The 14,500-nt window shown below is 34.5% G+C and overlaps 1 protein-coding gene across 1 annotated transcript; it reads left to right on the top strand.

Annotated features, from left to right (window-relative positions):
* The first annotated feature begins 1,064 nt into the window (after positions 1-1,064).
* LOC141497457 (olfactory receptor 1f45-like) lies at positions 1,065-2,000 on the top strand. The gene has a single exon (XM_074200108.1). The coding sequence runs from the start codon at positions 1,065-1,067 to the stop codon at positions 1,998-2,000; it is 936 nt and encodes a 311-aa protein (XP_074056209.1).
* The last annotated feature ends 12,500 nt before the right edge of the window (positions 2,001-14,500 follow it).

Raw genomic sequence — 14,500 nt, 5'->3', positions numbered from 1 at the left:
TTATTGGCATTTTCTTTATAACTTTCTTAAGTGATAAATGAAATAATAAATAAAACCCAGTTTTTTTAGTGTTTTCCAAAATTTAACATTTAACTATCATTTGGCAAGAGCTGACTCCAGGGCATTCTCCACTTTCCAAGGATAATAATAATCAAGACCCTTGAGATTAAAGGAATTGTGGTTCAAATCCAGGGCAGTTTAGATTAAAGTTGACACCAGATGGAATGATCTGGGACTCAGAGAATGAAGAGTAAAAAGAGATTTTGAAAATTTTGCTGATGAGCCCCTGAGGTACCATAATACATATTTGCTCACTGAATTTTATCTCCCTGCTACAATATTTTATTTATTTCATCTTTCTGAACTCTTTTAATAATACTAAGAAATGGAGGCAGCTAGATGGCACAGTGGATAAAGCACCAGCCCTGGAGTCAGGAGTACCTGAGTTCAAATCCAGCCTCAGACACTTAATAATTACCTAGCTGTGTGGCCTTGGGCAAGCCACTTAACCCCATTTGCCTTGCAAAAATCTAAAAACAATAAAATAAAAAATAATAATACTAAAAATGTTTTTATTGAAAAGTAAAGAAAGGTGTTTTTAATTTAAAATTCCTACTTGTTTGAACCCTCTGGCTCAAGAATAAGTGATTCATTTGACCAGATGTGGAATATCAACCTGAACATCTGCCTTCATCCAAATAATAGATGTTAAATAGTACAGGTCCAAGACCTATTCCTGGAAACATTTAGGTGACTGACTCTTAATTATGATTTTGGGGATATATCCATTCAAACAATTTTGATCAATCTAACCCTGTCACCATCATTGTTAGGAGGGATAAAGAGGGAGATGTGGGAGAAAAAGAAGATCAGTTGGGTCTTTTCGATCCCAGTGATTTCTTCCCTGGGCTGGTGCAGTGGGTGGGTTATCAAGAGTAAGGGGCCAAGAACAAGGAGTTTTTGTTGCTCCTGGTTTTTCTGGGTAGTTTGGAGTATGTATATTGGGAAATGCCCAATATGCTTCTGGCACATTCTCATTATATTTTCCTTTTTCTCCGTAAGAAATGCAAAATCACACCAGAATCTTGGAATTTCTCTTCCTCGGCCTGTCAGATGATCCAGAACAACAACAATTCTTCTTCAGATTATTTCTAGGCATGTACCTCATTGGAACACTGGGGAACCTTCTCACTATCCTGGCAATTGGCTTTGATTCCCGCCTCCATAGTCCTATGTATTTCTTCCTCTCCAACTTGTCTTTTCTAGATCTCTGTTTCACTTCTACCACAGTTCCCAAAATGCTGGTGAATTACCTTTTAGAGAGCAATGCCATTTCCTATCCAGAATGCTTAGCTCAAATGTATTTTATTAATGCTTTTGGTGCATCAGACAGCATCCTCCTCTCTACAATGGCCTATGATCGTTACCTGGCTGTCTGTTACCCTTTACACTATGGCACAGTCATGACCTCACACCTTTGTGCTCTGCTGGTGGCTGTGCCTTGGGTTTTTGCTCACCTCATTGCAATGGTTCATAGCATATTTATAGACCAACTGTCTTTCTGTACAAATAATAAAATCCCTCACTTCTTCTGTGACATAAACACCTTGATAAAACTCTCATGTTCTGACACTCACATCAATGAAATGTTGGTTCTTTTTTTAGGGGGGCCAGTAGTTTTAATTCCCTTCATATGCATTGTGATTTCTTATACTCCTATTGTTTCTGCTGTATGGAAGGTTCCATCAGTTCAAGGGAAATGGAAAGCCTTTTCTACCTGTGGATCCCACCTCTCTGTGGTCACTCTTTTTTATGGAACTGTCATTGGTGTATATTTCAACCCCACATCTACCCACACAAGCCATAAAGACATGATAGCAACTGTGATGTATACAGTTGTCACCCCTACACTGAACCCTTTCATCTATAGCCTTCGGAACAATGATTTGAAAGGAGCACTGTGGAAACTTCTTGGCTTAAAACGCTTCTTTAAAAGATAATTTTGATGATTTTTCCCTTGTTCCAACATAGATAGATATCTCATTGATAAAATAAATGAACTAATATATTGTCAGAAATGAGTGCTTAATGTCAATCTGAAGGGAGTCTATTAGTGTTGGGTAAAGAAAATTTCTATCCTTGGTTCTATTGTGTTCAATTATAACAATATATGAAATATATATATATATATATATATATATGCATCATGAAGATAAACTCAGCATACTTGTCTAATTTGTAGATGATATGAATTTGGGGGAATGGTTTATTATTCTTTTTTAAATTTATTTGAAGTTTGAATTCCAAATTCTATCACTCCCTCTCTCTCCCTTCCCTCCCTCCTGTCTAATATTATAAACAATCAGATATAGGTTATACATATGTAATAATGTAAAAGGTTTCCACATTAGTCATTTTGTACAAAAAACTCAAAAGAAAAAAATGAAAGTCAAATATAGTATGCTTGAGTCTGTATTCAATTAATATCATTTCTTTCTCTGGAGGTTGATAATATGCTTAATTAATCCTTTAGAATTGTCTTAGATCAGTGTATAGCTGAGAATAGCTAAGTCATTCATGGATTTTTATCAAACAATACTGTTTGATTACTGTTATTGTGAACAATGTTCTCCTGGTTTTGTTCACTTGGTTCAGCATATATGTCTTTCCAGATTTTTCTGAAACCATCCTTGTTATATCTAAAAGTATGGTAATATTCCATTACAGTCACATAACAACATTTTTTAACCAAGTGATGGCCAAGTGCCACTAAATTTTGGATATAGATCTAACAGATAAATGTTTTTAATTGGTGATGATAGGAGGGTTTACTTAGACAATCCTATGGAATCAGCAATGATACTATGACAAATAATAGCTTCAGAAAAAGTGAAAATTATAAAATAAACTTTCCAAAATCAATTGCCTTTCTATATGATGATAATAAAAATCCAAAAAGCAATAAGAGAGAAAACTAATTCCAAATAATTGCAAAATATATTGACTATGATTAAGATTTATCTCTTCCAACTATCTCTTCCAAGATATCTCTTCCAAGGTACACAAAAGACTTTCCTGGATTCACAAAATGCTTCTAAAGAAATAAACAAAATTTTAACAATATTAAATAGCTGGTGGAACATAGTGATAATGGTTGATTTATGCCAATAAAACAAAAATGGGAATACTACCAAAGTCAATTAATGCTATAACAATCAAATTATCAAAGAGATGATCTATAGAACTTTAAAAAATAATAACAAAATTCATTTGGAATTCATTCCTTTTGTGACAGAACAAATACAAAGAAAAAAACAAAACTTCTGGGTAAACTGCACTGCGCCCTTGATACACCAACTTTCATTTAGACTGACATTTGACTCCATCATGTGTCACAAAATATTTTAAATAAGTTGTTGTTGTACAATTATTTCAATCAAGTCTGTCTCTTTGGGACCCAATATGGAATTTTCTTGACAAAGATACTGGGATGCTTTGATATTTCCAGTTTATTTTTAAAATGAGGAAACTGAAGCAAATAAGGTTAATTGACTTTCCAAGGGTCACAGAGTTACTAGTGTCTAAAGTTTGATTTGAATTAAGGATTTTATGACTCCAGACCTGGTGTTTTCCACTGTACTGCCTTGCTGTCCCTCTAATTGGGTACATATTTTATTATTAAATATCATAGCATAAAAATCTATTTTAAAAATTTGAATATTAAAAGATCATAAATTTCTTATATATGGAAGGTAAAAAGGCATTCTTGACTAAATAAGATAAAGATGCATTTACAAATATAAAACAAATTGATTACATGAAATTGAAAAAAAATTTTGCACAGACAAATTAATTGCTTGGATAAGAAGTAAAGGGATGATTGCAGAGGGCAGGGCAGTTGAGGGAAACTTTATATCAAACTTTTCTAACAAGAGTTTGGTGTTGAAGACATACAAATATGTAATGGCTACATATTTAATTCAATAGCCATTTCTGAAAAGTCAAGTGTATCAAAGGATATGAATAAATGGTTCCCAAGAGAAGTGAAAATTATTAATAACCACAAAAAGTTCCACATCACCAATAATAAAAGAAATGCAATTCAAAATGAATCTCATCTTTAACCTCAGATTTCATAAATTGGCAAAAAATTGATGAATAATACAATAATTAATAATAATGCTATTGTGAAAAGATATATTGCAGTATTGTTGGTGGAACCATCAATCAATCCAACCATTTGAGAAAATAGTTTGGAATTTTACAAAGAAATTGACTAAAATGCTTTTACCTTCTGGTGAGAAATTCAATTGTTGAAATTATATTGCAAGGAGGATATTGATGAGAAGAAAGTCTCTAAACAAGCCAGAATATTTGTAGCAGCACTTTGCATGATATCAAGAATTGGAAACAAAGTAGATGTCCATCAACTGAAGAACAGCTAAATAAACTGTAGTACATAGATATGGTGGATTATGACAGTATTGTGAGAAATGATGAATGTGATGAATAAAGAGAACCAAGCAAAGGTCTCCATGAACTCATGCAGAGTGATCTAAACAAGGGGCAGCTAGGTGTACAGTGTATAGAGCACTGGCCCTGGAGTCAGGAGGACCTGAGTTCAAATCCAGTCTCAGACACTAAATAATGACCTAGCTGTGTGACCTTGAGCAAGTCTTTTAACCCCATTGCCATGCAATAAAACAAAAAAAAATTAGAGTTATATAAATAAAGCAATGAAGATAACAAAAAACAGAATTAAGTACAGAAAGAAATGAAAATCAAAAGAAAACCAAACACACAAATCAAAATTTAATGCTGAAAAATTATTAAAAACTAACAAATCCAAAGAAGAGATACAAGAAAACTCTTCTACTTTCTTCTTTTTCAGGGGTGACAAATATATAAGAGGGTGTAAGATTGTTATATGTAATGATCAGTTTGATGTATTGATAAACTATGTTGATTTTTTTCTACTCTTTTTCCTTTCCTTGTCTTTGAAAACACTTTTTGTTATTTGATATGATGACTTGGAAGGAGAAAGATAATAGGAAAAATGATTATGGTGCAAAAAAGGAGTATATCAATAAAAACTTTATTTAAAAATGAATGCTTGTGGTAGCTGGGTGGTACAGGAGGTATAGGAACAAGTCTAGGACTTAGGAAGTCCTGAATTCAAATCTGACCTCAAACACTTGACACTAAATCAGACTGTGATGCTATGAAAGTCACATAATCTTAATTGCCTTGCAAAAATATTAGGAAAAAAATGAATGCTTTACCCTTTGTCCCAAGAGTAGCACTGCTAGGTTTTTATCTCAAAGATAAAAAAATATGTTTATAGTAGCTCTATTTGTGATCTTAAAGAATTAGACATTGACGAGTTGTCCATCATTTGGAGAACAAGTTATATGATGGTTATGGAATATTATTGTGCTATAACAACGTTAAGCAAGGTGCTTTCAGTAAAACCTGGAAAGATTTATATGAACTGATGCAAAGTGAAGTGAGCAGAACCAGAAGAACATTGTATATTGTAACAGCAATTTTTTATGGTGATCTACCATGAATAACTTATCTAATCTCAGTAATACAACAATTCAAGACAGCTCTGAAGGAGTTATGATGAAAGATGATGTATATCTCCAGACAAAGAACTGATAGAGTCTGAATGTAGATCGGATATTTTTTCTTTACCTTCTTTATTTGGAGAGGTGAATCTCTGTATTTACTTCCAAAGATTAATTAATATGGAAATGTGTTTTACAACTTATGTCAGATCATTTGCCTTAACAATGGAGAGGATGATAGGGAGAGAAACTGAAACTCAAAATTTGAAAATAAAGGTTAAATTACAGTCAGATATAATTGGGGAAGAATAAAATATCAAATCTAAAAAAACACAAAGAAAAATCACCACATTGAATTGAATTAGCCCAGGAATATAATTAAATTAAAGGTTGAGGAGGCTCAATGGACTCAAAGTTCCCTTTGTCCTTCTCCAGTGTTCTTAAGCATATACTCAGAGCTGGTTCCTCATGTCAGTCAATCCTCCTCTACCTACTGTTCTTCCTTAAACCTTAAAATGATCTCATATGAGACAAGTATGAGTTCCTGAGTCTAGCTCTCAAATAAGATGAAACGGAAATGGAGTTTTTGACCAAATGAGAACTTGTCTGGGAACTCATCCTTTTAAACATTTTGTATTTTTTGTGTGTGGCAGAAACAGACACTGAATCACTAAAGTTTAGACCCTTTAAAATGATTGCTGTAACACTAGTGGGTGACCTATAGAGTGGCAGAGTTCTCAGAGCAGATTCATATCTCCATATTCTCTCCTTCCTCTGACATAATCTTTATATCTCCATTTCTGGTTATTATCAACTATTTTTAACTCTACATTTTATTTTTTGAGTAGCAGCGTTATTTTTTTCCATCTATATGCACATGTTTATTTTTAAATTTCAAAGTTTCCTTCCACCCTTCCTTCTCATTCTCCTCCCCACAACAGCTAACAGTTAAGTTAGCAGTGGAAATACATATTTTTGATAAACATGTTTACAGATTAGTAATTTTTAGTATGAGGAATTAGGATTGAAAGAAAGAAATACATAAAAATAGTACTATAAAGAGTTCATCAGATTCTGAAGGCTTTACTTTTGTTTTTTTTTTTTTTTGCTTCCTCTGGATGGGGATAACATTGTCCATAGCCCATCTTATAGGGTTGTCCTAGCTCTCTGAACTGCTGAGAGGAATTGCTTCCATCAATTGATCATCTCACAAAGTTGTTGTTAAGGTGTACATTGTTCTCTTAGTTTTTCTCCCTTTGCTCAACATCAGATCCTATAATTCTTTCCATGCTTTTCTAGAGTCTGCTCATTTATGATTTCTTACAGAACAATAATATTCCATAGTATTCATGTACCATAACTCATTTAGCCATTCCCCAGTTGATGAACACCCCCTCAATTTCTGATTCTTTGACACTACAAAAAGAGCTACTATAAATATTTTGGATCATGTAGTGCTTTTCTCATTTTTTATGATTTCACCTGGATAGGTCAAGGGAACGAATATCTATTCACAACTCCACCATCAATGTATCAGTATCCCTATCCTCCTACAACCTCTACAACATTGATCATTTTGTCTTTTTCTTGACCAATCTGATAGTGTGAGGTGATAATTCATAGTTGTTTTAATTTACATTTCTTCAGTCAATAATGATTTGGAGCATTTGTTTTCACATGATTATATATATATATATATATATATATATATATATATATATATATGTAGAGAGAGACATATATATATACATATATATATATATATATTCTTGTTGATTTCTTCATTTGAAAACTGTTTATTTATAGTCTTTGACCATTTAGCAGTTGGGGAATGACATGTAACCCTATGAATTTGATGCAATTCTATCTGTATTTTAAAAATGAGTCCTTTATCAGAACTCCTGGGAGTGAATATTATTTTCCAGTTTTCTGCTTTCCTTCTAATTTTGGCAGCATTGATTTTATTAGTGCAAAAACTTTTTAAATTTAATATAGTCAAAATTAGATAGAGTATTTCTTGGTCTATTGATTTATCTATCGTGTCACCCTTTATATCTAAATTATGTAACCATTATGAAATTATTTTGGTAGAGGGTGTGAGATATGGGTCTATGTCTAGTTTTGCCTGAGAATTTTTATCAAATAGAGTACTTATCTCAGAAGCTGATATCTTTGGGTTTGTCAAATAGTAGATTACTGTAGTAATTTACTGTGTTTTCTTTTGAACCTATTCTAAATCACTGATTTAATAGTTTATTTTTTAACCAGTATCAGGAAGTTTTGATGATTGCCACTTTATAGTACAGTTTTAGATCTGATAGAGCAAGGGCTACCTTCCTTTACATTTTTCTTCACCAGTTCCCTTGTTGTTACTGACCTTTTGTTGCTCCAGGTGAATTTTGTTACTATTTTTTTGAGTTCGGTAAAATAGTTATTTAATAGTTTGATTGGTATATCACTGAAAAAGTAATTTAATTTGGGAAGAATACTCATGTTTGTGATATTAGCTTTACCTAATCATGAGCAATTAACATTTTTCCAGTTATTTAGATCTGATATTTTTTGCATGAGAAGTTATTTATAATTGTGTTCATGCAGTTTCTTGGTTTGTCTTGGGAGGTAGATTTCCAAGTATTAAATGAAATCTTTAGTTACTTTAAATGGAATTCCTTTTTCTTTCTCTTGCTCTTGGGTTTAGTTTTTCATATATAGAAATGGTGATGATTTATGTGGGTCTATTTTATATTCTCCTACTTGGTTGAATTTGTTAATTGTTTCTAAGAGTTTTTAAATGATTTTCTCAGGCTCTCTAAACATACCATCATATCATTTGAAAGAATGAAAGTTTTGCTTCATCACTACCAATTCTGATTCCTTCAATTTCTTTTTCTTCTCTTATTGCTACATCTAGCATTTTTTAAAGATTTTTTTATTCTGAGTTTTACAATTTTTCCCCTAATCTTACTTCCCTCCCCCCCCAACAGAAAGCAATTTGACAGTCTTTACATTGTTTCTATGGTATACATTGATCAAAATTGAATGTGATGAGAGAGAAATCAAATCTTTAAGGAAGAAACAAAGTATAAGAGAAAGCAAGATCATAAGAGAAAGCAAGATCAGACACTAAGATATCAGCTTTTTTTTCTAAATTGAAGGTAACAGTGCTTGTGGTCCTTGTTCAAACTCCACAGTTCTTTCTCTGGATACAGATGGAATTCTCCATTGCAGACAGCCCCAAATTGTCCCTGATTGTTACACTGATGGAATGTGCGAGTCCATCAAGTTTGATCATTGCCCCTATATTGCTGTTAGGTTATACAATGTTTTTCTGGTTCTGTTCATCTCACTCAGTATCACTTCATGCAAATCCCTCCAGGCTTCTCTGAATTCCCATCCCTCCTGGTTTCTAATAGAACAATGATGTTCTGTGACATACCTTATACCAGTTTGCTAAGCCATTCCCCAATTGAAGGACATTTACATGATTTCCAGTTCTTTGCCACCACAAAGAGGGCTGCCATGAATATTTTTGCACAAGTGGGGCTTTTACCCTTTTTTGTCATCTCTTCAGGGTAATGACCCAGTAGTTGTATTGCTGCATCAAAGGATTTGCACATTTTTGTTGCCCTTTGGGCATAGTTCCAAATTTCTCTCCAGAAAGGTTGGATGAGTTCACAACTCCACCAACAATGTAACAGTATTTCCCACAACACTTCCAATAATGGTCATTGTCCTTTCTGGTCATATTGGCCAGTCTGAGAGGTGTGAGGTGGTGCCTCAGAAAAGTTTTAATTTGCATTTCTCTGATAAAGTAATGATTTAGAGCAATTTTTCAAATGACTATAGATTGCTTTTATCTCCTCATCTGTAAATTGTCTTTGCATATCCTTTGACCATTTGTCAATTGGGGAATAGCTTTTTTTTTTTAAAAATTGACTCAGTTCTCTGTATATTTTAGAAATTAATCCTTTGTCAGAAACATTACTTGTAAAGATTGTTTCCCAGTTTACTACATTTCTTTTGATCTTGGTTACAGTAGTTTTGTCTGTGCAGAAGCTTTTTAATTTAATGTAATCAGAATCATCTACTTTGTTTTTAGTGATGTTCTCCATCTCTTCCTTAGTCACAAACTGCTTTCCTTTCCATAGACCTGAAAGGTAAACTACTCCTTGATCTTTTAGTTTGCTTATAATATTGTTTTTTCTGTCTAAATCCTGTACTCATTTTGATCTTATCTTGCTATAGGGTGTGAGGTGTTGGTCTAATCTAAGTTTCTTCCATACTAACTCTCAATTTTTCCAGCAGCTTTTATCAAAGAGAGAGTTTTTGTACCAATAGCTGGACTCTTTGGGTTTATCAAACAGCAGATTACTATAACTGTTTTGTGCTATTGCACTTAGTCTATTCCACTGATCCACCACTCTATTTTTAGCCAACACCAGTCAGTTTTAATGACTGGGTCCAATATTGCATATGATTTTTATTGTATTGTGATCTGAGAAAGATGTATTCACTATTTCTGCCTTTCTGCAATTTATTATTAGGTTTTTATGCCCTAGTACTTAGTCAATTCTTGTAAAAGTGCCATGTATTGCAGAGAAAAAGTATATTCCTTTCTATCCCCATTCAATTTCTTCCATAAGTCTATCATATCTAGGTTTTCTAACAATCTATTTACCTCCTTAACTGCTTTCTTGTTGATTTTATGATGAGATTTCTCTAAATCTGAGAGTGGGAGGCTGAGGCCTCTCACTAGTAGAGTTTTGCTGTCTGTCTTCCTGTAGTTCTTTCAGCTTCTCCTCTAAGAATTTGGATGCTGACTTCTGCCCAAAATGATGGAGAAAAGACAGGCACAGTGCTAAAGCCTCCTGATATTTCCCCTTCTATGATAAGAAACAAACCTCTTAGCAGAAATCTGACTCACAAAACCCAGGAGGAAGAACATCAGCCTCAGGATTTGTCTTCTGCAGCTGTGGGTTAGTCCACGTGCAAAGGGCAAATCAGTCCCGGTTCAGCCTGATAAGGGACTAGTTTGGAGCCTGAGTGCAGTACCTGCTTGATCATCAACAGGGCTAGACCATGGGGAGTCTTGGATCTACAAGGGAGCAGAGGCACTGGTGTTTGTTCTGACCCTCTGGAGCTTGCTGACAGGGCTGGGGGAAGAGTTTCAGTGCAGGAGAGCTACAGACACCATCCTGGGGCTCCTCAGGTCTGAGAAACTCTGAGTCAATGCCTCCATTGTTGCTGAGGCCTCTTCCCATAACAAACACAATTACAGAGTACTTCTGCCTCAAGCACAGGTGTGTGAGCAGAAGAAACACCCCAGCTGACAATAGGGAGAGGAATGACTAGAGCCCACCTTTGATTGAAGGCAAAAGGATTTAACAGCTTCAATCACAACTTTCAGGCTAAGGGAGAGTGCCTCAATCAAGTTCACAGACACTCCAGAGAAAGCAACCAGCGCCTCCTACTGGCCAGTTGGAGAAATTGCACTAAGTGAGTAATCCTCTAGGGATCCCAATACCAAGCCCCTGTGAACCAGCCCCTCCCCAACTCAAGGTCTTAGCAAAATGAAGAAAGGTCAGCAGAAAGGTATATCCATAGAAAAATTCTTGGATGGAAAAGACCCTAATTCAGACAGACCTAGAACCTCAGAGGAGAATATGATCTGGTCTCCAGCACAGAAAGACTTGCTTGAAGAAATAAGGAAGGATTTTAAAAATCAATTGGAAAATTTGGAAAAAGAAACTCAAGAGAAGATTTTTTTATAGATTTTTTTTCAAGGCAATGGAGTTAAGTGGCTTGCCCAAGGCCACATGGCTAGGTAATTATTAAGTGTCTGAGGTCAGATTTGAACCCAGGTACTCCATATGGCTGACACCAAGGCTGTTGCTCTATTCACTGTACCACCTAGCCACCCCTCAAGAGAAGATTAACACCTCTCAACGAGAAAACAAATCAGTGGAAAATACAATTGGACAAATACAAAATGAGACTAAATCTCTCACATACACAGTTGGACAAATGCAGAAAAGAAAATAATTCTCTCAAAAACCTCAACTGGTCAAATGGAAAGCTCTTTCAAAAGTAGACTTGACCAAGTGGAAAAGAAGTTGCAAGAAGTAAATGAAGAAAACTCACCCCTAAAAAAAAAGAATTGAGTCTGTGGGAACTAATGAAACCATGAGACAGCAAGAACCTGTTAAACAAAATCAAAAAATAGAAAAAAATAGAAGAAAATGTAAAATACCTCATCAGCAAAACCACTGATCTCGAGAATAAATCTAGGAGGGGCAACCTGAGAATTTTTGGACTTCCTGAAAACATTGGAGAGAGAAAAAAGCCTGGACTTAATATTACAGGATCCAGTCGTGGAAAATTTCCCTGATATCATGAAACCAGAGGGCAAAGTAGTCATTGAAAGAATACATCAATCCCCTCCAGAAAGAGAGCCTAAAATGAAAACACCAAGGAATCCAGAACTATCAGATAAAAGAGAAAATCCTGCAAGCAGCCAGAAGGAAACAATTGAAATACCAAGGAGCCATAGTAAGGATTATGCAGGACCTGGATGCATCAACATTGAGGGATCAATGAGCCTGGAACAAGATATTCTGAAGAGAAAGGGAACTTGGAATACAGCCAAGAATCCACTATTCAGCAAAGCTGAGCATTATCTTTCAGGGGAAAAGATGGACATATAACAAAATGGAAGAATTCCAAAAATTCCAGATGAAAAGAACAGAGCTAAATAGAAAATTTGGACATCAAACAAGGTTCAAGAGACACATGAAAAGGTAAAAAAAAAGTGAGGGTAAAGAAAAAAAACACTATCCAATAAGTTGAAACTGGCTATATCCCAGCATGGATAAAAAGATTCTCATAACGCTTGAGAATTGTAACTCTAACAGAGAGAATATACCTAGGCATAAATGATAGACATTCATGACCTATCCATGATACTGCTATCCAATGGGATGAAACTGGCTATAACCCCCCTTGGGAGAAAGACTCTAATAACTCTCAAGAATTTTAATTCTATTAGACAGAATGTACTTAGCTAGAAGTGATGGATACTCAGAATTTTATATGACTCAGACAGGATGATTTTAAAAACACTACCTCCTTAAAAAGGGGGACAGGAAAGGAGACAGGAGGAAGGAAGGGACTGAATGGGGTAAATATCATTACGTTAAGAGGTACAAAATGCCTATGGTAATAAAGGGGAAGAAGGGAGGAGATTAGAAACACCTGAATCTTCTTCTCATCAGACTTGACTTGAAGTCAACTTACACACATACTCAGTTAACTTAAAAAAGTATCTACCCTTTCAAGTACTAAAAGGGGGAAAGGAGAGGGGGGGGACGGAGAAAGGAAGAGGGAGGGGAAAAAAGGGGAACTAACAAAAGGAAGGGAAGGAAAAGGGAAAAGGGGGAAGGTGAAAGAAAGAGGGGGTAGATATAGGAGGGCAAACACATTGAAGGGGGTAGTATTCAGAATCAAATTACTGGGGAATACGGATAAGCGGGGGAAAGGGGGAAAAATACAAACAGAGGGAAGATAGCATGGAGGGCAATAAAAATTAGTAGTCATAACTTTGAATATGAATGGGATGAACTCTCCCTTAAAACCTAAGTGAATAGCATAGTGGATTAAAAACTGCAATCCTCCAATATACTACTTACAAGAAACTCATTTGAAGCAGAAAGATACATTAGAGTCAAGGTAAAAGGTTGGAGAAAAATATATTTTGCTTCAGCTGAAGTGAAAAAAGCAGGGGTAGCAATCCTTATCTCAGATAAAACAGCTGCAAAAGTAGATAGTATTAAAAGAGATAAGGAAGGAAACTTTATCCTCCTAAAAGGTACCCATAGACAAGAAAGTTATTTCAATACTGAGTATATATGCACCCATGTGATAGCATCCAAATTCTTAGAGGAGAAGCTGAAAGAACTACAGGAAGACATAGACAGAAAAACTCTATTGGTGGGAGACCTCAACCTCCCACTCTCAGTTCTAGATAAATCAAACCATAAAATAAACAAGAAAGAAGTTAAGGAGGTATATAGACTGTTAGGAAAACTAGATATGGTAGACTTATGGAGGAAATTAAATGGTGATAGAAAGGAGCATACCATTTTCTCTGCAGTACATGGCACTTAAACAAAAATTGACCACGTATTAGGACACAAAACCAAATGATTAACTGCAGAAAGGTAGAAATAGTGAATACATCTTTCTCAGATCACAATGCAATAAAAGTCATATGCAATTGGAAACTGAAGGACCTCATTTTAAAACATAAGTGGACCAAAATACAAATTATAGAATTAATAACTTTATCCTAGATAATGACAGTAATGAAACAACATACCAAATCCTATGGGATTCACTCCAAGCAGCTCTCAGGGGATATATTATATATCTTTAAATGCTTACATGAATAAATTAGACAAAGAGGAAATCAATGAACTAAAATATGTGAATAAAAAATTAGAGAAAGAACAAATTAAATATCCCAAATTAAATACCAAATTAGAAATTCTAAAATTAAAGGAGAAATTAATAAAATCAAAAACAAAAACCTATTGAATTAATAAATAAAACCAAAAGTTGGTTTTATGAAAAAACCAATAAAATTGATGAACCTCTGGTCAATCTGATTAAAAAAAAAAGAAGAAAACCAAATTGCTAGTATCATAAATGAAATAGGTGAACTGACCACCAATAAGGAGTAAATTAAAGTAATAATTCAAAATTATTTTGCCCAACTCAATGCCAATAAATTTGATAATCAAAGTGAAATGGGTGAATATTTAGAAAAATATAAATTGCTAAGGTTAAACGAAGAGGAGATTAAATACCTAAACAACCCTATTTCAGAAAACAAGATTCAACAAGCCATCATTGAATTCCCTAAGAAAAATTCT

Source organism: Macrotis lagotis, chromosome X (genome assembly GCF_037893015.1).
Source record: "Macrotis lagotis isolate mMagLag1 chromosome X, bilby.v1.9.chrom.fasta, whole genome shotgun sequence".
NCBI classification, from domain to species: domain Eukaryota; kingdom Metazoa; phylum Chordata; class Mammalia; order Peramelemorphia; family Peramelidae; genus Macrotis; species Macrotis lagotis.
Note: the sequence above shows the minus strand (reverse complement) of the source record. Positions and strands in the feature narration are given on the sequence as shown.